Source organism: Triturus cristatus, chromosome 12 (assembly GCF_964204655.1).
Source record: "Triturus cristatus chromosome 12, aTriCri1.1, whole genome shotgun sequence".
NCBI classification, from domain to species: domain Eukaryota; kingdom Metazoa; phylum Chordata; class Amphibia; order Caudata; family Salamandridae; genus Triturus; species Triturus cristatus.
In genome coordinates, this window is record NC_140595.1 from 622,309,267 (window position 1) to 622,334,695 (window position 25,429).

Below are 25,429 nucleotides of genomic sequence, written 5' to 3' on the forward strand. Positions count from 1 at the left end.
TATTAATTGTTGCTGGAAAATTGTATTAATTCAATTCTTGACCGCGCTGTTGTCATGTCGTCCATACTTTTGGCAGAATTATTTGACTTTTGTACAATTAACAATATTTTTATAGTTACTCGTGGATCTTTATGAGTCAAGTAGAAAATCATGTAATGAATCTTTCTTGACAGTCTATTCAAAATAATATATATTTTTGGAAATGTGTTAAAAACATAAACAGTAATAAGCAGTTTCCAATGTTGTAATAAAGTACACATTTGTAAGACGCATATGTGTTTCTTTTAACCATGATGGCGTTTAGATCCAACTTTTCTGAATATGGTTAGAAGGTTCTTTATTTAGGTCTCGCCTGGCGTAGACTGCGCAGACATGCGCAGTCTCGCTGGCGAGATTTAATGATTTAGAGGAGATTTCTCTTGTGGGCTTTAAGCCCCGCCCCTCATTTCCATTGGCTGGCATCACCGTTTATGCTAAACGGTGGCCAGCCATTGGAAAAGACCGCGTAGTGACGTACACTTTTCTTTTAGAGCCGTCCCTGTTGGACTGGCTCGGTTGCTTTACGTTTGTAGTAAAGCCTTTTCTTATCTTTATGGGGCCATGTGTTTCAAACATATGGCCCCATAAAGACAAGAGATCGGCTGCTGCGCTGTCCTCTTTCACTTTCGGGACCGCGTTGCTCTCCCTTGTTGTTTTTGCCCTCGCTTTTGTGTGTGCTTTTTGTCACTACCACTTCCTGCGCGGGCCGCACTCTGCAGTCAGCGCTGCCTGAGCCCTCCTCCCATCTCTGCCTACGCCGCCGCTACCTGTTGCCCGCTCGCGCCGCTTCCAGGGGTTTCCTTTCAACCTTGCCATAAAAATAACACGGCTGCCTCCCTAAAATGTGAATGCTTATCGGTAATGGAACCGGATTTATTCTAAGTTCCACAGTGTGTGCGTTCAAGATGGCTCCAGTATGGTGCATCAAACGTACTTCACCCACCCGGACTGTACCTTAACTTTCATACGTCACTGCTCCAATGCTAGCAGGGAAGCCACGCCTACGCCTCAACCTCGCTCGCCAGGACTTGTCGCCCACGCATCCAGGCAGCTGGGGAAGCTGCTGATCGAGGACAAGGTTTTTAACCAAATCCTCTACTACCTGCCCCATCTCTACAAACTCAACCGGGATGTACTTCGAGAACTTAAAGACAGGATGGCCCATTGGTAAAAACACCGCTATGCTGATAAGTGGGCGTCTGCAAATTATGCTTAGTATTTCTCAAATTACAAGTGAAAACATCTCGCCCCTCCTCCCAGTCGAGTGCTGCTTCATGCATTTTTGTTAAAAAGATCAAGAAATGGTATTGCGCTTCCCTTCTCAGGAATGCTTTACTCCATTACATCCTAATTCATAGGACATGCACCATAAACGCCTCTGTATTTACCTGTGCTCCTGCCCCCCTCCTGTTGTCCGCATTCCCTTTATTACCGCCCCCCTCCCCACTTGTGGTGACCCTTGAGGTAACCAGTCTCCTCCACTCCCGTTGTCCATTTTTACCAGGCTCCCGCGCCATCCTGTTGTCCGTGTTAAACATGCTCCCGCCCCCCTCCCGTTGTCTGCATTTTTTTTTGTGTCCGCCACCTACTCACTTGTGGCGTCCCGTGAGGTGCTCCCCCCGTGGCACACCACAGTTTGTTTAAATGCAAAGCCAAAATGTGAGACCTATTGGCTTTGCCAATGCTTTTTTTTTTTTTTTTGATTTGCAGTACTCAACTTCCTGCCTCAAAGATCCAGAGGCTGAAAGTTGGCAGACCGCATCTGGCGCGGAGGTAGGCTGGGAGTCTCTGGGTGGAAGGCTGGGGCAATGATTATGCAGCACTTGTTTGAGGGTAGGGTTCCCGGGGCCTTTTTGCCTTGGGCCCTGCTTTCACTTTTACTCCGGCACCAACAGCCGGCCCAAACACTTCGGAATCCCAGTGGTTGTTGCTGGAGTCTCAGATCATTTACTAATCGTATACAATAAAACATTAAATACACCCTACCTCTTTATCTCCTCCACATAATTACACATTAGCAGTGTGCGGCGTGCAGCAGTGTTTCGTGTAGCAGTGTGAGGCATGCAGCACTGTGTGGCGTGCAGCGGCGTGCGGCGTGCAGCAATGTCGTGCAGCATGCAGCAATGAGTAATGCAGCAGTGTGTGGCGTGCAGCAGTGTTTCGTGTAGCAGTGTGTGGATTGCAGCAGTGTTTCGTGCAGCAGTGTGCGGCGTGCAGCAGTGTGCGGCGTGCAGCAGTGTGTGGTGTGTGTGGCGTGCAGCAGTGTGTGGCATGCAGCGGCATGCAGCAGTGTGCGGTGTGCAGCACTGTGCGGCGTGCAGCACTGTGCGGCGTGCAGCAGTGTGCGGCGTGCAGCAGTGTGCGGCGTGCAGCAGTGTGCGGCGTGCAGCAGTGTGCGGCGTGCAGCAGTGTGCGGCGTGCAGCAGTGTGAGGCATGCAGCAGTGTTTTGTGTAGCAGTGTGAGGCGCGCAGCAGTGTGCGGCGTGCAGCAGTGTGTAATGCAGCAGTGTGTAATGCAGCAGTGTGCGCAGCAGTGTGTGGCGTGCGGTAGTGTGTGGCGTGCGGTAGTGTGCGGCGTGCGGCAGTGTGCGGTGTGCGGCAGTGTGCGGTGTGCAGCAGTGTGCGGCGTGCAGCAGTGTGTGGCGTGGTTTGTAAACAACAAGAAAAGCGGACATCAAAGGAAGGGTGGGAGGGAACGAGCATATGGGGTGTGAGTTATAGCGAAAGTTAATTGTTGTAAGAGGGGATGCAGGAAGTGAGGCCAAGCGCGCACTGGCGAAAGCAGTCTGCTGCTTTCAAGTCCGATGCCAGATGCCAGCTTCGCACTTGAATGCCTCACATGCACTGGCCATAAACCGCATTCCTAAGGTCTTGTGCCCCTTACTAAATCGCTCTGAATGCGTGAGGCGGCGCACGCGCAGGAAGTAGCTGGTGACAAATGGAATGCGCGTGGTTGTGCGCGTAACCGCCACCCGATCCGCCTGGGAAGCCTTTGGGAGCATTTTCTGAAGCCCCTACATAAGTCTCGTTGAGCGATCGCTTACGCGATAGCCAGGCGCGACCTAAAAAGGGCGGACACATTACACCAAATAAGTTGGCTAAGACAGCTTAGAGTCACCCTATTGAATATGGGTATGAGTTCTCTATGGAAGGATCCCAAAAATACAATCTTTCCTTCAAATCAGATCTTGAAGGCAAAATACTGGGAAATGGTCCAGACCGATTTAGTGAGAAACTGTGAGCCCTCTTCCCTTACAGGGTGTTTCCTGAGTTGTAAATCCATACCTTAGCTAGAGCAATATTGGGACATTATTACTATGCCCTTTGAGCGGAAATTATATTTCCAGTTCAGGGTTGGCACACTGCCATTAAAAGCTTTTATTAGCAAATGGTCCACATCCAGTAATGATTTGTGTCCGGTGTGCCAGATCGGCAACGAATCATTGGCCCATGTATTGTTTGAATGCAGTGGGTATAAAGCTCCGTGGCGCACCTGTTTGTCCCCAGTATGCAAGCGTTTGGGAATAAGAAGGGCGCAAGAAGCTGAAAGAATCCTCTGAAGTGACACAATTGAAGCGATTGTTGTAGCCATGGCAAAATTCCTGGGGTGGGTGTGGGCAATTAGAGCAAGGTCCCATAAAGAGATAATGGTTTATTAACATATATGCCTGGCTGTAATGCATTTCGGTGTAATCAACTGCTCTTTAGTCCGACTGTTAATAAAGGTCGTTTGTATAGAAGTACACTTATAAAGTTTTTAGCGAACTAATTTTTATATAAAAAAAAACATATTTACCTTGTACATAGTTTTTATAATATACCTATCTTTCCATCCTAGAGAGCATGCATTGATTCTGCAAAGACTTTCCATGAATTGTTTGTAGAAGTTTCGTGTATGGTTTTTATATGTAAGTTTTGTGCTTTTATGACCTAATACGTCGAATAAAGCTTTTTGGATTGGATTGGAAACAAGGCTACAAGACATTGACAAAGCCAATAACTCTGAAATTGCCGAGGCCTATTAGCTTTGTCAATGCTTCTATGGCGCAGCTGTTGCCAGAAAATAATGTAAGCATCACTAGAGAGATGTTCGCTCCACCCACATGTTGTGAGCCAGGAGTACACGTTTTGATTGGGCAGAAGTTGTGTGCTTCCAGAAAAAAAAGTGCTTGTCCTCCACCAGCTTTGACCATTTTATTTATTTATCCAGCTGCCGTAGCTTTATCTTTTAGGGGCACACACATTAAATTGGACAGCTTTAAAGTGTTTTGGTAATTTATGTTGTTTTTTCTGTGGCAGCAACAGGGATGGGAGGGTAGTAGTCATTCATCTACATGGATTTTTAGGTCTGGCTTGACAGTGCATGCGTCACTTGACCTTTTAAACTACACTAATATTCTACAGTTCTTTTCTTCCACACAAACGCACATCTATGCCCATGCTATTTACATGTAATGCTTCACATTACCATGCAATTTTCATTTAAAACCAGTGCTACTGGCATTGCCCATGCTTGTTAAATGATTGTGCGAGCCTTCTTCCCAAAAGGTTCTCTGCGTAGAAACAATAGATGTTCCAACGTCCAAATAGATGTTTGAATACTTATAAATGTTAAAAATTGTATTGTTCACTAAAAGTCATTTAAAATTGTCTCCAAACACACACAGAGCTCTCCAGGGTCTCACTTATTATTTCACTTTTGACAACCTCCAGCCAACACTTGAGGATGCGACAACAGCTAAACATTGTATTGTCCTGTAATTCTAGAACACTTACTACCTCTGAGAAGGCTTTGAAGCACTTTATTTTTGGTAACGCGCATCTCCATACCCAAAGTTAGTGGTTAGTTCAGTGGTTATTCATTGTTGTTGTAAATGTGCTGGTTATTGTGCTGGTTATTGAGCTAGTCTTGTGCTCGGAGGAAACTGAAGTATTTCCTCTAGTTTCTATCGGCAGATAAAGTTAATAGGATGGGTGAAATTATTAGTGGGTTCATGCAAGTGGAAAAAAACCTTTTGAAGCAGTAGCTTTGTGTATGATTTTCAGCAAAGTAAAAATCAAAGGCTCCCTCCCAGCAAAACGCCTCCTAAAGTGACATTGAATGGGGCTCTCCTTGAATGGATAATGTTGTGTCAGGTGCTGGAGTCGTGGTGGTGGCGCGACGATGAGGATGGTGGTGGAGAGACAGTCATGGGTGGAACAGTCAGGTTCCAGCACCTGAGCGTTCGGACCATGCATCAAACCATGCTGAAAAATAGTAGTGATGTTTTGACACCTGCGTGAAAACCCTGGCGCAGAAAGACGTTGTTGTCACAGTGACTATTCTGCTTTGCGCTCTTGATTACTGTGATGTGATGTGCCTGGACTGAGGTGAAGCTCTGATGTGGGGCATTAATGGAACACATCTCCTATGTGGGGGTAGCAGGAGGGGGGAGGAAGCATGGAATTTGAGTTGGCGGGTCTTAGGACAGTGGTCGATTCTGAATCTGTCTTCCTGCTCTCTCTTCTCACCTCTAGGCCTCTGGCTGGGGTGGGGGGTGGGGGGTGGTGGGTGGGGGGGTGGAGGCGGGGAGGAATAACAATTTGGGTCAGGTCTACAGTTAGATGTGATTTGAACAGGCCTACCGATGACGTAGATCAATATCACACTGATATGTGACCAAACAAAATGAGAGTATGGTGACCGCAGGTTACACGTTATGCAAACATATTAAACCAGGTTTTGTGCGGTCCCTGAAAGTTATCGACCACAGAATCCGTCGTTTTCATGCAGCTTCGGAAGCTTCAGTGTTTAAGCTGCTTGGATACAAGGCAAGAAATTGAGGGTTCCGGCACTAAATGGAGCAAAATTGTATATATTTTTTAAGCTTATGCACATGGTGGCTGTGCGTACTATTTTCAATGCATAAGATGCTTCTACCGAAGAATGCAGAGTGAACAAAGCCCGGCGGGGCGCTCGCGCGCTTGGGGGCGGGGGAGCGCATTCCAGGCGGGGGAGCGGACCCTTTGAAGTGCTCCCAAAAAGCAGATTGCATGGCGGCACGATGCGCGTGATTGTGCGTGTGCTAGCCATGCAATCCGCTTCCATGCAGCACATTATCGCATGAGCTGTGCCACCACGTATTGAAGAGGTATACAATTGCTGCATACTGTGTACCCTTGTAAGCATTATCCATATGCAAATGGTCTGATTTAGCACCGTGCCACAAAAAAATTGATTGCTTTTGACAATATTACAATGCCTCATCCATTTTCAGCCCTTCCCCCAAACACCTCATGACACCAACAAAAGACTGAATGAAGAAAGGCAAGGTCCAGCAATATTACCAACCGCCGGTCCCCTCGCAAACATCCATGGAAAGGTAATAAAAAATCCATTTACGTTCCGTTTATTAAAATGGCAGAATCCCTGCGTCCTTCTTGTTTTTGCTGGCACTGGTGGCGTTGGTGTATAGGAGCATTTGTTTGATCTCCACACCATCCATCCACTGCTCTGCAGCTTTGGCTTCTCCGGTCTCATTTCCGCTTGCTGTGCTCTAATTTAGAAATGGTTTTTGTGATGCGGGTGGCAAAATATATCCTGTTTAAGTGCTGCCGCTGACATTCCTGTGTGCCGCAGTCTGCGGAATGTCAATTATGGATAAGGAGGTATGAGAAGTAATTCAATGAGCCCAACGGAGCACAAAGTTTGAAGACCCAAATACCTGCAGCACGTGAAATGAAAACTTGGCAAAAGTAAACTACGCATAATAAAACTTTGCCTTTTGCCAGGTGTTTCGCTGCTAAAATAAACATTACAAAGGCCCAAACTATGTACTGAATGTCAGCTTTTGGCAGAAGCACAACTAGAGCCATTTTTTGTGGGGTTTACTAAAAATGTGTGGGGGGGGGGTAGGGCGCGGCCGGATCTTCCAGAATATGCAGAGTGGAGCTGCAGGAGCTCTAAAGAATGAAAACACAAAGCCTCGTTAGTAAGTGAATGCACTTATAAAGACCTGTGAAGTACTCAGTGCGGCTGTGTGTGCCCGGGAAGCTGTCTCAGCCCGGACTGACACACACGACATGGGGGGGGGGGGGGGGGGGCTGGCTAAAGCCCTTTGAGCCCAATGGGCGTTGCGCGCCTTGGTTTGGGATGTCCACTGCTGCCGAGTAGCTGCTGAGCAGGGAGGCAGATAGATGGGAGAGTTTGGAGCAAACTTCCAGGCTTATAATGCGACGGGGAGCAAAGTCCTTAGGCCTATGCGGAGCATGGTGAGACCACCAAAGGACTGTTTCCTGCTGCGTTTGTGTTCAGCTGGTCACAAGAAAACAAAGCCAAATCACACTGTGATTATGGTAAACGCTTGGAAGTCATACTATGCACTATATAATGGCGCCGCGATGCTTTACTAATAGCAGTGTGGGCGATTTACAGGTGCTAATTAATCAGAACATATCCTTAAATTATTCCTCACTCACATTGCACGTATGACAAAGACCGTGTAAGTGCCTGTAACAAGATAAACTTCTCACAAAGACCACACAAATACTGAAGATCCCCTCCCACCTTTTGGAAGACAGGGCAGCACATTGTGCATTGCCTGTTGTCCAGCCCCCACCCCCCCAACCACAACGCGTGGCCTGGACACGGCAGGCAGCAGCGCCCAGGGTCACTCCTTCCTTATTGGCACCTGTGCGTTATGTGGCTCACTGCATCTAAACATCCTGTTATCCAATGCATACACCGAGGTACGTCAGCTACAGGGAGCATGGGAGAGCGATGGCTGTACGAGTGTAGGAAATGCAGTAAAAGATGCAGCGAGCAAGAGAAAGTGAGTAAAAGAGAAAAACAACGCAAGGCAGATTTAAAGAAAAGGGAGGGAAAGAGAGCCAGGTGATGGAGTTTAGGAAGACAAGGCTAAGGAGCGAAAGAAACGACAAGACCAGAGGGGTGAAAGAAAAGAAAGGGACTTAGAGAAGTAAGGTTTGAAAGTAAAAGTAAGACAGAAGGGGAGATAGAAAGTTACGGCAAAGTCAGACAGTAACAGACAACAAAAGCCAGGAAATGGCAGAGAAGCTAAGCAAGGAGAGAAAGAGAGGCGAGAAGTGAATGAAGATAGTGCGAGAATATGGAATTAGCAACTGCATGAAGACAAGGCCTGGTAAGGAAGTGGGATAAGGGAGGGGGTGGCAAATGTCGTGCACTTTCGCGGGAGCTTTGATGTTCTCAGTGGCCGCGCGGCTCACTGAGAACATCAAAGCGCCCGCGAAATGTACATGCAGGCTGCCAAATGGTGCGCGTGCCTGGCGCACATGCACTGTAGTTGGGGGCCTGGAAAGCACTGTTTGCACTTCCACATCCCCGTTTTCAATAGCTCTCGCCAGAGCAGCGCTAAAGCGCTGGCTCAGGCGAGACCTAAAAACGATGGTTGTGGTGGGCGTGCACAACAGTCTACATCTAAACCAATCAGGTGCTCATACAGCCATGCCTCCTCACATAAGCTGTCGACCCACTACCACGTAGTTCATTAGTTATGTTGAAAATTATTCTTTACGACCGCCTGCATGTTTCTCTCCACAGGCCTTGTGATTTATTCACATTATGGACAGCCCTTGGATGTGACTGTATACATCCGCTATAGGAGGCTTCTAGGGCACTGTCACCCCTTCTTCTTGACCGGATGATTAGTATCTGTGGTTTCTTAGGATTTGTTTCTGACCTTTGATGCCAGCCTGGCACCAGGAATTGGTTAGTTTCCCCACTACGTTTTCTTCATTCACTTAGTTTATGAATTTAGCGCCGGATTAATTCCCCTCCTTCTCCTTTAGGCTGCGCTACCCCGTCCTGATGAAGACTCGCAGCTGAGGTCCCCACTTGCCCTCCTTGCATTAGCGGAGTCGAAACGTCAACGCTCTCCACCGTAGACCTGTACCGGTTACCCCGTCTTTATTTTTTCATGAATATGCATGTTTGCATGATTCAAAATTAAATCATTTTTGTAAATAGATGTTTATAGTACAGGACAGGTCTGCGATAGCTGGTCTTCCTTACCAGTTAACTATTATAAATATTTTCAATTGTTTATTTCTGAATTTGTTTCTTTTCTTCAATACCCCACACATGCATGTCCTAAATCCCCTTCTGTTTTCTATGCAACCTATTCTTAAATGTACAACAGTATGTTTTGATAAAAATAAATGCATTATAAATGATATTTGTGTTTTGGCGCTTTGATCACATAATATATGTGTCTATGAAATATCGCAATATCGTAGTGGTTTACATTTGGGATTCAATACCAATGTTGTAGCTTTGGACACAACACATATTTAGTACATTTGAATTGATTTCATAATTGAAGATGGACTCGGACCATTTTCTTTATATTCCCATAAAGTACCCGGGTCCGTTGGGTTACCCAATTATCTATAAGCATTATCTGCCTGGTCCTTAGGCAAATCAAGTGATCCCCTAAACCTGTAATTTCCTTTAATTATAGTCTCGTTTCTGGGACCATTGCAGTATATGAATGTTTCTTCCATCCAAAAATATGTGCCTAAGGACAAGCAGGGAATGTGATTTGCACAAAGTCGACCAGCTCTTGTGTTTCTTCAAGATCACAGATCAACGGAATCTTGCAACTTGCAAAAAGTGAACGTTTTTAATCAAGACATCTTTTAGTGCAGCACACAACCATTTGCTTGCAGGCAATACCTATTGTGCTGACACCCTACTACCCACATCCATATTCCAGTGGTTGCATGGTCATGTTTCACACAAGCAGCACTCTCAGGTTAGTGAACCAAAGACCTGTGGCACTGTTAGGAAGCAAAGTTTTTTCCTTGACCACAAGGGTGAACTTGTGTTGCATGTGTACCCTTTTCTTTTAGATTGAGCTATAGCTACTGCAGTGGTTTCCTCCCAGTTACTTTCTGGGAAGGCGTTTTACTTGCGAATGCCACCATGCCTGAACAAGAGGCTCCAACGTGTTCAACATGGTTATTCTAGTATTCTGATTGGTTGCATAGGAAATCCATATTACAGATGCCCCTTTTCCCATTGCATTTCCATCTTGCAGGTTTCTCACTGAGCTGAAACTTCTTCTCATTCTGCATTTTACATCAAGAAGAAAGCGATATTCCTACTGTTGTGATGTTGTCTCAAACCCTGAGTAATGTTCTCCCTCCCTTTATTATTATACTGCAAAATCATGACAGTATGTATAAAAGTGCTTAAAGTAGAGTTGTGGTAGGTTTTATAGGGAATAGCCTGTAACCTACAGGAACTGGGGTAAAGTCAAGAATTACAAAGCACGGTGTGTCCCTACTGTAGAAAGATTTAACAAAGGTGTGATGTGATATATTTTGGCCATTTGGTGTCCCCTGTAATGCATATTATATGCCATTTGGCATCTAGTGAGACACTCTGCTCTATGACCGCATACATCACCTGCATGATTTTACTCCAGTATCTCTGTATTAAGGGGCAGTCCCACAATGTTATCAAAGAAAGTGCCCGTTCCGTCTCATCCCCTCAAGAATTTATCTGTATCACTCCTAACCATACAGTAGAGTCTGGTCCTGGTTGTATAGGATCTGTGTAGGATTCGTAATTGTATGAGACGGGACCTTGCTAGTATTGCCACTTCTCTAGGGCTCTGTATAGCCTCCGCCCAATCGTCATCCTCTAGGCTCCCCATCTCTCCCTCCCATGCCTCCCTGAGAGCTCCCAATGGGTCTGCAGTATTGTTCATAATCTTTTTGTAGTTAAGGGAGGTTGCCTTTTCCAGTATTGGGTCTGTTAGCACTCTAGCTTCAAGTGGTAAATGTGCAGGTATTTGGTCCCCTTTTGGGATGTGTGTCTTGAAGGCATGTTTTAGTTATATGTATTGAAATTGTTCGGTATCTGACTTCTGGTATTCGGTCTGCACTTCCTGGAAGCTCATAATCCCCTGTCTATTCCAGATAACTCCCAAGTATTCAATGCCCAGCAAGGACCATCGGCGGAAGCTGACGAGCCTATTCTAACCACCATTTTCAGGAAGTGGTGATGGTGGCAGCCAACAAACACGACACCAGTTAGTTGGCAGTTGTTTTTTTTAAAACTAGAGACCTTGCATTTGTGCAATTTCAGTATCGGAGAACTAGTACAAGGCACTGTGATAATCTCTCCGAGTTAGTTATCTTGAGGAAAGTACTTTGTCAGAAACTAAAGTAGCCTTGTCTGGCCATCATTTACCTCTGTTCATACAATACTATTTCAGCCTACATTTTATTATATTTGGTAAACTGCATTCACTGTCTTGAGACAGCAGAGAGAGCCCAACAAATACACTTCAGTACGATGAACGGAAATTTAGGAGCAACATTGGAAACAGCAGTAGTTGCAGCCTTGCCAAGCTGGTGCTAAGGTTAATCTTTTTTTTTATTTATTGCTAGCATATTCCAAAAGAAGAAAGCGTTTTCACTGCCTGTTGGGACGTGAACATCCTCTGGATGGGTTTGCAAGTGTGCACTCCTAGCATGAATTATCCTAATGTAAGTTTCTACTGTGTGGAGAGGTGGACCATGCATGTCTTCCTTATAAAGAGGAACAATTGTCCCCTTATTGGCGGACATGAGCGGGACAGTGGGGGCAGTGCTTAATTTAAGGGAAGTCACTGAGCAGGTATTTTTCCTTCTATACAATAGGCGAGTAGGCACCGACTGCACCACTATCAAGTTCTCTCTCTTGACGGCTGAGCCACTTAATGCATTCCATGTGTTTAGATAGCTCATGTATTTGATATAGGCAGATGGTAGTATGCGCCAGTAGACTGTGTGCAGTGTATGACTGTGAGCTATACAAGATGGAGATTAGAGATCGTCTGCCATATTAGAATTGTGTATTGCAAGCATTCCTGAGACTTTCGTGTGGTAGCAGACTCAATGGTGTGGGAGGGTGGAGATAGGGCTCTTTTTAGATGCAAAGAAGTGACTGTTTGCCATGTCCTTCCTGGAGCACTCTCATTAGATTAGATGGAGGATGTGGGGAGTCTAGAGATAGCATTCTTCTCTGACCTGCAGGGTTAGCATTTGTCAGGGCCTGCGCCCTTTATTCCCCAGAATTGTTGCTCCCAAACGGATGATGGTTGTTGGATGTGAATGCTTCTGTCCTCCTTATGCTCATGTTGTGGGTTTCGCCCGGGGAAAAATCCAAACACCATTTCCTGCTGCCTACCATCACCTGGAGACCGTGTCACTGCGCTGAATGAAAAAGACGACAGACTGCCTTAAACTGGTTCCCGAACAGCACATGTGGAGTACATAAATCATCTCTGAGACAAGAGTGTAACAGAAGGACTTCTAACTGGCAGTCAGTGTTCCTGCACTTCTCACTGATGTAGGTGAAACCCCACAGTATGTTCGGGGAAATGTCTGAGACCCGATACGACGGTCCTTACAGCCCAGTCTCTCACATGTGAGGGAGCAAGTCCTGAAGAAGTCTGCAGCCATATTGGAAGAAGCTGTGGGTCTCGCTTGGTAAATGAGTGAGCCTGGCCTGTTGAGAGAGGAGTTCTGGAGGTATCCTACAGGAGGAGTCTTTCAAAGAAGGTGTGGCAGACGAGTTGCTCAGAAGAACTAACTGACTACTGAAGAGCTTGCCAACTTCCCCTAAGAACATGGCAGGCACTGCCCAAAAACGTGGGGAGCTCCCTGCCACTAAGGTGCATCTCCCTAGTCACCTTCAGGGGTCCGCAAGAATTTTGTCTGTCCAGTTTTCCGTCTTCGTACTTAAGTATTGCCTTACTTTACAATCCCTTTAGTAAACACTGGATCCCCTGAACATATGTTTATGCCATATTGAGTACTTGGTGCAGAAAAGTACTTTCCTTTTTATATATAAAGTCAGAACTGTTGCATTTTTTATTTGACTCCTGCAGGAGAAATGTTAGTGTTGAGAAAACTTGTATTTTGTCACTGTGACATTTGTGGTTTGGTTATTTTGTAATAGATTTAATCTACTTTTTTAAAACAGATTCTGTGGTGAGTGTTTACAGCCATGCCTGCAAGTACCATCTCCATTGTGTCCCCTCTGTCGTATGCCCTTTGACCCAAAGAAAGTGGAAAAGGCCTCAAGTGTGGAAAAACAGCTTTCATCTTACAAGTCACCTTGCAGAGGCTGCAGCAAGAAGGTAATCCTCTGCCATACTTCATGCATAGCTTCTCCTTATGTAAGAGCAGAGTCTCTTGTGTATATATTTTTTCCCACAAATTATAGCAGTGTTTGAAAATGTCACTATGTTAATAATCTAAAAACACTTTTATTAGGTTTCAGACTTGTGCATTTTCCGTGTTCACCCGGTTTCTGAAATCCCCTACTATAAAGGCATGACCTTTTTTTCTCTACCACCTTACGGACTGCCTACCTCTTGAGCATATTCTAGTAGGCGGTGTGGCAAGTCTACTTTAAATAACTTGGCATATGGCTACTGATTGAGCTTTGGAATAATCACCACCACTCTGATTCTATTATTACATTGTTTTAGCTGATAAGGCCCACTATACTTATTATTTCTCTGCTTCTTTTAATATTTGTGCAATAGGCTCTGCCTTGTCTTCGGTTTTCTTTGTTGAATCACAAACATTCCTCCCGTTTAGTAAAAGGTGTAGGGTAAATAGAATTGTGACGCTACTTTTGAGCAAGTATGAAGGAGGATTATCTAACACATTATCCCTGAGGAAACTGTGTGCTTGATCAAGAGAAAAACCTGTTTTTCACTCCCCCTTTTAACAGATTAAATAACTGACAAAAATGGCAACTTTCCCACAATTTACCCTGCTTCATGCATTGATTTTGGAGCAGGCTTGCGTTTGAACTTGGGTAAACGCTCTGCAAAGGTCTTACTAAAAATAGTTTTTCACATGTATGACAAAACTGAATTCCTGTAAGGGAATCCTTCTGTATGCAGTAACAGCTGACACATACACAAGACAGGAGAAATATGGAAGGATCTGACATTTTAAGATAGAAAAAGTATAGCAGGACTGCTGCCCATAGCGCTGCCGCAAGAACCATAATTTCAGAGTGAATCAAATTCAGAATCTTTTCATTTGAAGACTTAAATTCATTTTGTGGAAGACCTGTTTGCTTCCTTTAATAACCATGGATGATATGGCGCTGATTTAAGTAGCAATACTGCAATTTTTGCCATGCTGGATTGCCAAGAACACTATACAAGGTAAGCCTTTGGGGTATGGGTGCATAATGCCACAACAAAATGTTATTTCAGCATCACAATGGTAATGATTTTAGCCGAACCCTTCACAGTTATCAGACCATCATACACACCAGCCTAGATATATATATATATATGTGTGTGTGTGTGTGTGTGAAGTCCGAGCACCATATTTTTTCACAGTTTAATTTTGGGCACAAAACACATGTAAACGTTTTCAACCACTCACCGAATTGCCTACATACTTTTGAAAGGCTGTTGTGTTGTGCAATAATTCTATCCCTCCCGCTTACGTTTTTTATCTTAACCATTCATTCAGATTTGCTGATAAAATCGCTATCATGAACAGAAATAACGCATTCAGAGCTGGTTTCAGTCCCAAGAACATGACTATGAAAGGATGAGGTCGAGTCTCCTTAAAACGTCTTGTGAGCTAATTTTATTGAAAGTGAAGATAAGCATACTGTAAATCTATGTTACAAAGCCAATCAGTTTACTGGAAGAAGGGATAATATTGCTGCACAAATTTGTCTTTGATGTACATCCATGCCATTGTATTTTAGATCAAAAATTGGTCTCTATCTTCTGGTAGAATTTTTCTGTGCTAGGACGTATCTTGAGTAAATTTTTCTCTGAGGCAATGAATTCTAACTTTCTGTATTACTTTCCACAAAAGGCATCCTTTTGTTGCTAGAGTAAAAGTGGTTGACTGCATCTGCTCTTTTGAAGGCTCTCTGGATTTTCTTTTGTGAAACTGCTGAGGTTAACCTTTCTTAACACTCCCTTGGATCTAAATACATGGTGATTTCTCTCCAAGTCTGGTAGAAAATAAAAGTAATCCTCCTACTCGAATCGAATGCCGAACATTAATAGGTGAAAGAGAGAGTCACGGGCATTTTGAAAACAGAGAAAGTGCCTTCCGAATGGTTGGGCATCTCCTCTTCCTCAAGAATATCTGTCTGCTAATGTTAAACTTGCTGTTAAGAGGCCCAGCCCCTCTATAACAACTGTTTAGGTCTCGCCTACTCAGCGCGCATGCGCTTCATAGGAGGGGACTTTTTGGAATCGATCAGCATTTTGGCAAAAAGCGTGCACGTTTTGCATTGCTTTCTATTGCAGCGCGTGCTTGTTTGGCGTTTCCCTTGCGGGAGAGAGCAGTGGCGCCATCTGTTAGAAATTATCGCGCATTGCTGCTCGCTTCCGCAAGGGAAACGCCAGATATGCTGTCAACGTCTACAGGCCCCAGGGCCATATGTTTTTAATTAGTGTGGCCTTTCACGGTCGCGTCACTTTCACAGCTGCGCTTGTTTGTCTGGGTGTGGCGTAATTGGGTATCCCCCCGACTACTGCTGCCTCCCCGCAATCATACCCCGAGACACTTGCTTTGTGACACACGGGCCTGCTGTGCCAAAAAACATCTTCGTGGCCCGCTGCTGCAAGCGCAGGTAATGAGAAAGGTTTCCCTCATTTACGGATCTAATTAGGAGATGCTTTCCTGGTCTGGCACTGTGGCCACAAGAAGTCCCTCCCTCACTCATGGTGTGCCAGGGTGTTGGATGACTAATTTTTTCCAGTGTGCAGACTGTTAGGTGGAGTCTGGACTAAGAGCGGCGTGGGTCTCAAAGCTACAGTGCTAAAGCAGGCATTCGGCTTCAGAGGCACGCAGGTACTCCGATTTCCTTCCGCTCATTGTCGTGTGCTGCCTGGCATCTCGTTCTTCTTACCTTTCGTTGTGCACAGAAGGACGTTATAGGGAGGTACACAGCGTCGCAAAGCACAGCGAGTGTGTGCCTACTCAGGTCGTTGCCTCCCAGTTTGCTGCTATTTTGCTTTGTGAAGCATGTGGTGGCTCTATCCTTACTTTTTATCAGTGCAGTGACTCAGGGAGGCTGTGTTGTAGGATGCGCATGGGAAACTCTGGCACCATTGAGGTGTTTTGCACTTTTTCACCCCTCAGGATTTATATAGCGTGAACTCGACCCAAAGGTCTTGGAGCGCTTTACATGAGCACCAGTTAAGTTACACGAGGACACATTCATGTATTTTTTGGCAGGGGGGCATGGGTACATAAAGTGATTTGCCCAGAATCACAGGATGTTGAACCGACGAAGGAAACTCAAACCTGGTCCCCTCTGCTCCAAAGTCGGCTGCTTTGGCTGTTATGCCACACCTTCTCCTTTGCACTTGAAATGTAATTGGGGCAACATTTTAATTAACACCATGAGGTTGTAGTGCTGTAAAAATCTTTAAAATGGTTTCAGTTACAATCGTGACCAATATATGCGCAATAGAGAGCAGTTAATAGTTTGTGTTTGACAAGATTTGCCTCTTATTGTTTGTTTCTGTTTTTTGCACTTTTATATAGTGCGAGCCTGAATCGGAGGAGTGCTTTACATTAGCACCAGTTACATGGGGTCACAGTCAGTTTTTAAGCACGGGGAGACTGGGGGATTTGGCCAGAATAACGGAATGATTCCTGGGCCCATCGTCGTGAACGAGCATGCATTCTATCACAGAGTCATGCAAAGGTCTGAAGGTTTGGAAAGCATATCAGCTTAAGGTACTCTGCTTTGGGCTGATTAGTAGAGGCGGAGCGTAGCAAGAGGTAAACTGGAAGGGGATATATGCAAATAAACTAGTTATGGATGAGCATAAAAGCAAGTTGCTACTAAGCAGGACTGAAATGTTCTCACCAGTGAGCTTGTTTGTTTTCCTGTTACGCACAACGTCAAAAGACGGGAATTTGCTTGCTGTATGAGGCTTCAATCAGCCGGAGTTTCCCTTACACATAACGTGCAACGCATTTGAGGTGAATAATAAATGCATATATGACAACAGACGCAATGGGAGCTGGGGCTGCAGCAAGAGTGAGTGAAGAGTAGTGTTTTGTCATTTAGGGCATGTGCACTCTGAAAGTGGCAGCTTGCATTATTTTTTTTAATATATTGCTGAGTGGCGCCCGCTCTTGTACATAGGTTCCGTAAACTGCCTTTTTCTCTGGTCAACGTTGGATTTGACATCCAGCATGGAGAGTGCTGGCAAGAAGTGAGCTGCAGGGACACTGCACAAATGTGGCATTCTCTCAAAAAACAGCAAAATAATCACATATTGTACGGTAGCAGAGAGGTGCGAAGGAGAAAATTAAACAAAAAATGCCTACTAATAATAAGGAATAGTTACACTATTTAACATTTCTTGTTTCATATCGACTTTAAAAAAAGAAAAAAACAACTTGTACGATTATTCGAAGATGTTAAGAGTGTGTGGGCATGCCAGTGGGGGATAATGTACTGCATTGCTAAACACATATAAGGTCCCAAAGGCGAGACCCATTGGCTATGCCAATGCTTGTTTTGTTGTGCTGCTTGTATGAAGTGAAGACTTGTATGAATCCTCTCTTTTTAGGTCTCGCCTGTCGAAAACAGCGCATGCGCTGCTCTAGGCATTCAAGAGCTTCTTGGAATCAATTCAGATTCCGAAGCTCTCAGAGGCGGAGTTGAAGCCCCGCCCATCTTTCTAATTGATTCTCGTCATGTTGCATGCAAAACGTAGGCTTCTCATTGTTAAGGAGGCTTCTTAGTCCCTCCTTGTTGCCGCCTTGTCTCCTTTTGGCCACGCCCACCGGGATTTGATCTTTTACCGGCGGAGTGACACTCTGCTTCATTTGTCCCCACGCACTTGTTTCTTCTCGCTCAGCTTTGGTAAAGTCGGCCGCATGTTTACTTTCGCATCTCGCTTTCACTTAAAGTGAAAGCGAGATGCGAAAGTAAACATGCGGCTCACTTTGCGGTTACCCCACTTGTTGTTTTATAAGTTGTGTGTGCCTGTGTCTGCCCCCCTCCTTTACGGACACCGCGCTCCGATTATTTATATATTTCTTAACTTTAACACTGAGCACAGCGTCCGCTTTAAGGACACCGCGCTCAGTGTTGAAGTTAAGAAATATATAAGGAAACCGAGCTCGGTGTCCATGAAGCGGCGCTGCGCTCCGCTTTAAACTTAATGCTTGTTTCTGTCCCAGCCCCTCCCTGGTGACACTAGGAATCTTTGTGCAGTGGGCTGTCGCTATCCCCGGCAGTGCTTGCACTGCTGTGTGTAGTAGGTGTCACTCGAGGGCAGCGGGAGGAGGGGGCACAGACAGACATCCGCATTCATTGCCTGCTCTGGAGGTTAGCTGTGCAAGGATGGGCTGCCCGCTTGGTTAACCTTGCGCTGAATAGAAGGAATGCCTGCTCCCTGCCCGCCCGCCCCTCCCGCAGAGCACAGCTCGAGACTTACAAGACAGCAGAGTCCAGAGCCATTGGAAGCGGATCTGACGGGAAGGGCTGGCCTGGCAAGGGCCCAGCATCCGGAGCCTCTGCCAAGACTGGGAGCCTGCAAGAAGTGAGAGCCGACCCTGGGAGAGCTTAGCCGACTGAGGGAGGAACTCGCGCCGGGCAGGTATGAAGTGATAACTGGACCCAACGACGAGCTCACTGAGGTACGGACTCGTGGAGCTGTGCTGATCGAAGGGCTGACTTACTCTGACACCCGGGCTGGAGGAATGACGCCGGCCGCTAGACTCCAGGGCACCCAGAAATGACTGAACGAGTCTCTTACCCTGGGGACTGTGGACTGGCTTCCCCCATCTCCTCTGGCTGGGGAGAGTGAAAGTAATGCCCAGTGTCTGGGCTGGCACAGCCCGGGGCCCCTTGGTTCGCCCGAGAGCAGATAGGAAACATCCAGTGTTTCCCAACGTGTAATGTGATAACTGACAGTACTGGAAGTGCGCTATGGGTAGAGTCAGCGGCCCTCACAAGTGCAGAGATAAGCTTAGACCCCCAGCAGGGGTCCTCGCTTACACTGCGTGCCGGCTGCCCCTCCAAGGAGAAGCCATCAGGTGACAGCCACATGGATCAGCGGAGATTACCTGGTGGCAGAGAAGAACAGTCTGTCCAGGTGAGTCACACCCCCTTGCCCTACAACATGTCATCCTCACCCCACCCTTACTAAATCCTTGTCCCCCTCTCTTTGCTCATCTGTACTCCCTCCCCCTTCCTTCTTTACCCCATCTGATGCACCCTGCCTACCCCTCCTCTGAACCCTGCATTCCTTATCTCATGTTTGGCAGTTGAATAAAGATGGGGGCGGGGGCTGCTATCATGTCGGCTTTGCTTAGAGTTCAGTAGGGAACACGCGTTGCTGCTGCAGTCCAGATGCGAGTGAGTGGCTTGTTTACATTTACCACTCCCCGGGTAACGTTGGTACCATGGCCATGTCTCCATTTCTGTAATTCATTTATTTATTTTTTATATTTCCTACAGTTATACAGCCATTTAGGGCAAGATCTATTGGGCCAGGGAACTATTTTAACACATGCTAGCTTGCTTCAAGCGGGGCTTGATCAAATAACACTGTGGTCCTCTCCAGTTCAAAACCCCTATTGCTCTTTCTAGTCACTAGCACTCTTTGTTTGACCAATTCTTACAGTATTGTGAAATTTTCATTCCTCTCACAATTTGCCTGAATCTTCTGCTAATGTTGTTACAATGAATACATTATTTGTTTGCAGTGTTTAACCCTTTCTTTAAAGGGGCTTTCAGTGCTTGACACCTTTGCTCAAACCATCCCTACTCGTTTGACTGAGATCTTTCTTCCAGCCTTAAGACCTGTAAGCCCCCATATAACTAAGTTATCCTTCACTCGATGCCATCAAAACCTGTAAGCATATCTGCTGAGTGTTCGATGTCAGTAACTGGCAGCATTTGTAACAGTATGTTTTGTAAGTCATCCAGAGTGGCCAAATTCAATTGAGTTGTACTCCTTTTGTTAAACTGTTGGCTATTCGCTATGGACTTATACAGGGGTTTAAGTGGGATGAAAAAACTGCAGGGTCTCTCAAAGGGGCGTGGCCAATGTAATTAAGGGTGTGGCTTAAAAAAACATAAGCTAAAATCTGTGCTTAGCATAGTGTACCGCCCGACTTGTGATATGATACCACAAGTAACATCATACATACAAGTCGGGACTATTGGCTTGGCAATGGTTGTTAGTTCCATTAGATAAATAAGCAGCAACTATGGCATGTATATAATATTGAAAAAGCTTCCACTGAATGCCCTGGTGACACCACAACAATGTTGCTGCTTCCGAGTTTCAAGAAGAGAAGGGAAATCCAGAGAGGAAAATGACTCTCTTTAAAGGTTTTCCCTTCTCCTACAACACTCACCTGGCATGACTTTATGCCGTAACTTCTCCACTAGTGAGAAGTGAGCAGTGTGAGCAGCGCACATCGATGTGCCTGCTGTCACTGCAGTCCGAAAAAAAACGGACCGCCAGGGCACAGAACAGAGCCCGATAGAGACCCGTTTCTAGGGCCTCTTTTAAACAAGCATTGAAAATGCAATCGGTCTCGCCTTTGATTAAGTTAAAGCCATTCGCTTTGCTAATGGTATTGTACAGCAAAGCAAATGGCTTTAACTTAATAAAAGGCGTGACCTATTGCATTTTCAATGCTTGTTACCTGTTGTACTGAAAGTCTCAAACTCATTTGTAGGGTTCGCCTACGCAGCGCGCAAGCGCTGCAAAGGAGGGGACCTCTTGCAATCGATCACCACTTTTGCCTAAACGCGTGCACGTTTTGCATTGCTTTGTATTGCAACTCGTGCGTGTTTGGCGTTTCTCTTGCGGCAGCGAGCAGCAGCACCATCTGTTAGCAATTATCGCCCTGCTGCTGCTCGCTCCCGTAAGGTCAACGCGAAACGTGCACGAGTGGCAAAACAACCCAATGCAAAACATGCACATGTTTAAGCAAAAGTAAATGCTGTGCGTGTCTGGTCCCTGTTACCATGCAGAGACTGCTTGTTAAACCTGTTTCACATTTGTTTTGCCCGGAACACTAGCGCTCGTGCTTTGAGTCACTGCACGCTTGTTTAGTCAGTGGTTACGTAGAGCTCTTGATGACATAAGTTTCTGCCGGGCACAGAAGGCATTTCAGCCCCTCCCACTAACATTTTCTCCATATTCACAGATTTAAGTGTACTGTAGTCGTAACATGCTGTAAAACTACATGCCCAGTCACGCTGTGTTCAGCGCACACGTAGTACAGCAATGTTTCATAAGACCCTGTGTTTCGGCAGAGTATGTGTGTTTCTCGTCCGTGGTTGGGGGGCCCGACTACTGTGACCCACCAGTGGTGAGTGAGACGTAAACACCCAGTTCTGCAGGGATGATGAGAGTACCCCTTCCCAGAGGAGATTACTCTCCTCACCCATGAATACTCTCATTGCACTTTGTTGCGGTGCAATAATCCAGGTTAATGCGCTGGCTGCGGAGAGCGTAAAGGAGACGCCGATAGAGTTTGTGTCTATATGCCGCAAGTCATAGGTGCGACCCTGGATGGTCCGATACTGCTTTTGAACAATAAGAAGTACGTTTCATCATATGGTAGGCAGAACGTCCCTTGTGCTATCTGTCGGAGTGTTGTTTTGTAATGCCACCTGCGCCCCCTGACCTCGGCACCATTATAATTGTGGCCAGTTTCTCTTTCAGCGTCTGACACCCCCCACCACCATATGTTAGGGCCCAGTCCTTACTGCCTCCCCTAAACCCAGTTCTACCTGTACCCTCTGGCCCCAGCCTCCTTTAAATGTTGGGCTGGTCTTTTCTGTACCCTCTAACCCCATCGCCTTTTGAATAGCCTTTCAATCATTCATGCATCCTATGTTGCCATGCCACTTTGGTTATTTATTGGTAATTTTTTCATTAGAAGCGTATCGCTTGGGAAGTGCTTCCGTTAGTGGGCGAGGAGCGTTTTTTCCTGCACGACCCTCTTAAGTTGGAATAAAGGCTGCCCCCTCTCTCCGGCTGTAACTCAAATATCACACACACCACAAAATATAGCTTCCAAGTTTTCAGTGTGCGTGTATGTGACATTTGCATGTCTCATGCTTGACACCTTAAGGGACACTCGGTCACAAGCAGAAAACTGGTGCAGAGCATAACGTTTAATTCTTGTTTTATTTTTGGAACCAAGGATTTTCAGCTCTTAACATTGTGAGCACCGCAAGTACCAGAACTCACAGGAAGAAAAATTATTACATTAAATACTCACACCTAATTTAGGGTCATTTGGGATCACCAAGTTGTTCCAGTTTAGGTCGCCGCCTACTTTACACTTTGGGACTTAGTTCACATCCAAGATGACAACCTCACTCCGTGTCCATGCTATCACTTTCCAGGACTGGGCTTATGTGTGACAACGTAATGCATTCTGGGTAATGTAATCTTAGTGCCAGTGGACCTAATTAAACTAACATGTGTGGCCACCATAGTTGTAGGACGTAAGTTTTAAAAATCCTCGGCGCATACATTTCAAAATTAGTGGCATCACATATGGTGGCCCATTGCAGTGTGCACACGCCTTCCTCTATTGACAAATATTACATGGGCAGTAGCAAGCCAAGTGTCAAAGCAGGAGCCTATAGTGAGGGCATCAGAATCAAATGAAAGATTACGTTACCAGCTTTAAATACGCTTTGCCCACTTCAGCTGCTGTTTTCAGCTGCAGAAATAAATATCGAGCAGGCCTGTATTTCACTTTATCTCCTGTGCCCTCCCCACCCCACACCACCTCCGGTCTGTCCTTGCTTATTTAACTGTTTGTCTTCCTCCCTAAGCATTACACACTTCAGCTGCTGAAACAAATATAGAATCTCTCCTCGGATATTTTGTGATTGCCTTAAAAACACCGATGTCCAGCAGCCAAGGCATACTCCTGCATGCACAATATCATATAAGTCGATCAGTACACATTCAGAACCCAAGCAGTCTTTCCCAACTCTTCGCCCCCCAAAAAACTAAATACACAAAACTCTCACCTGCAACTCAGCACCAGCTCAGCATCAGTGCAGCACCAGTGCAGAACCACCTAACCACCAGCGCAGCACCACCTCAACATCAGCGCAGCACCATCTCAGCATCAGCACAGCACCACCTCTGCATTACCACAGCACCACCACAAGTGCAGCCCCACCTCAGCAGCAATTCAGCACTAACGCAGCACTACTTCAGCATCAGCACAGCATTTACTCAGTTTTACTGAGCACCAGTGCAGCACCACCACCTCCACATAAGTCAGCACCTCAGTATCACTCAGCATCACCTCAGTATCACTCAGCATCACCTGAGCATCATCTTTGCACCAGCACACCACCACTTCAGCACCACCTCATCATAATTCAGCACCACCTGAGTATCATTCAGCATCACCTGAGCATCACCTCAGCATCAGCAAACAACAACTCAGTACCACTCAGCACCACCTCAGTCTACCCTCGGAATCTGGCATTTGTTGATTCTCTCCTAAAGTCTGTCCGCTGCTTGTGTTGTAATTCAGGTACTATTTCCCAACCTCCACCGTCCCGTTGTGTATGTCCCCCTCGCATAACAAAACAAAGAAAACCATAATAAATCAACAATAAATAAGCATGCATTGGAACAGGCAGGAAGAATTTGCCAGCACTGCAAGGACAAAAAACTAGAAGACATTTTTTATGTTAATTCTTTTTTAATCGGGTCGTTCAGTTGTACATAATGTCTTCTTAGTTGTATAAATATATGGTAACAAAAATGCTTAAAACACTTTTTTATCATAACTTTTCAACTTGCTGCAAGCAGCCACAATGCTCTACAACATTGCTTAAAAACATTGGCAAAGCCAATAGCTCTGGCTAAACACTTGTAAGGTCCCAAAGGCAAGACCTATTGGCTATGCCAATGCTTGTTGTTTCTGCCTCCCATCAGCCCCCTGTGCTCTCATTAAAAATAATTGTCAAAGCAATTGAATTGAGTTAACAGAAAAGGTACTGAAAATGAGGCATCTCATCACTGCAGTGTACACTGATAGAAAACATTGTGCAGGAATGCATCTACGTCTCCACTTGCATCAAAAAGAGGTGGTTTGCACAGGAAGAAGAGACCATAATCTGTAGGACGGACTGAAATTACAAAGTTCTTCGAAAAGTTAGAATCCTAGATGTGTGTGTCAGTTAAGAAATATTGAAATCCCTTGTGAAACAAACAGTGCTGTGCAAGGGGGCAATCATTTACAGAAAACTGCTTCAACTGTGCTGTTAAAATATTGTAGCAGGAAGAGAGCAGATGGGAGAGCACAAGAATACACATAAACACACCTGGCATGTTAAAATTAAAAAAAGTAGTTCCCCGAATATAAGCTGTGGAAGTATACAGGCCATCCAATCAAAAAGATGATAAATAAGCTGTGCTAAAGGGGAAGGACAAATAGTGGATTAGGAATAAAACGCATTAGATAAAAAGGAAGTAAATGAGATTGACAAGAAAGCCAACCAATCCTAGGCAGTAGGCTGACCCAAAGCCCACTGTAAATATTGGTTTTGTGCAAAATAGGATTACAGAAGAAATGTTACCTACAGCTGTCTCTATGAAAGACCTAATAGTGCCAAATCAAGAGTTTTCTGCTGTACCCCAAATAGTAATTACTTAAACTTCAGGTACAAGTGACTGCAAAGAGCTACTCCTGTGTGCCACATTTATTGTCACTAATGCTCTTTTTATTTAGTTTGAAACCACTCAACCTACTTCAGCTACCTTCATACCATCTTATTTTATCTTGTACAAAGCCCCTTCACAACGACATAACCAGGCATAGAATTGACCTCTCTGAGGCAAAGCACTGGGGAGGCAAATCATTTTTCCCAGATACTGCATCCTGCTGCGTTCCTTCTCTGCCTGTCGAGAAAATGTGGTTGACAAATATCCTTACCTTTTTAGATGCAAAAATGAATTACTGAATCCTGCAGCATGTTTATCTCACAAACCATGAATCCTTTAGAGGTGCTTTATATTTTGTTTCTGGCATCTGTCAACAAGACCTTGTAGATGTTGTGCTCATGAAAACCCCTATAACAGGTTCCAACAAACCTACTATCAAAAAAACTGTAGGTTAAAGAGCTAGTGTGGGCTTCAAAATCTCAAATTACAGATACAGTAACTCTCTCAGTCAATAAGAAAATACTCAGTAGCTCTCCAGCAATTCAGGATATTTTCACAAAAAAATTAAAATCATCTTGTGAATGTGGTTTCTGTGACACCATTTGACTGAAAGAAATTCGGCCTCGTAATTCCAACTGTGAAAACATGTCATACCCATTTGAGCTGGTTCAACAATCGGT

The 25,429-nt window shown here is 45.3% G+C and overlaps 1 protein-coding gene across 4 annotated transcripts in view; it reads left to right on the forward strand.

Annotated features, from left to right (window-relative positions):
• RNF166 (ring finger protein 166) overlaps positions 1-25,429 on the forward strand; it is a 150,768-nt gene that overhangs the window by 25,948 nt on the left and 99,391 nt on the right. For 3 of the 4 annotated variants that reach the window (XR_014972389.1, XM_085639911.1, XM_085639909.1), the window contains exon 2: positions 13,037-13,193. Coding sequence is in view for 3 of the 4 variants with exons in the window: in XM_085639911.1 (XP_085496037.1) it covers positions 13,037-13,193 (157 nt within the window). In the remaining variant the exon portion in view is untranslated. Of the gene's footprint in view, positions 1-6,296; positions 6,402-13,036; positions 13,194-25,429 lie in introns of all 4 variants that reach the window. The other variant, XM_085639910.1, reaches the window with a different exon arrangement.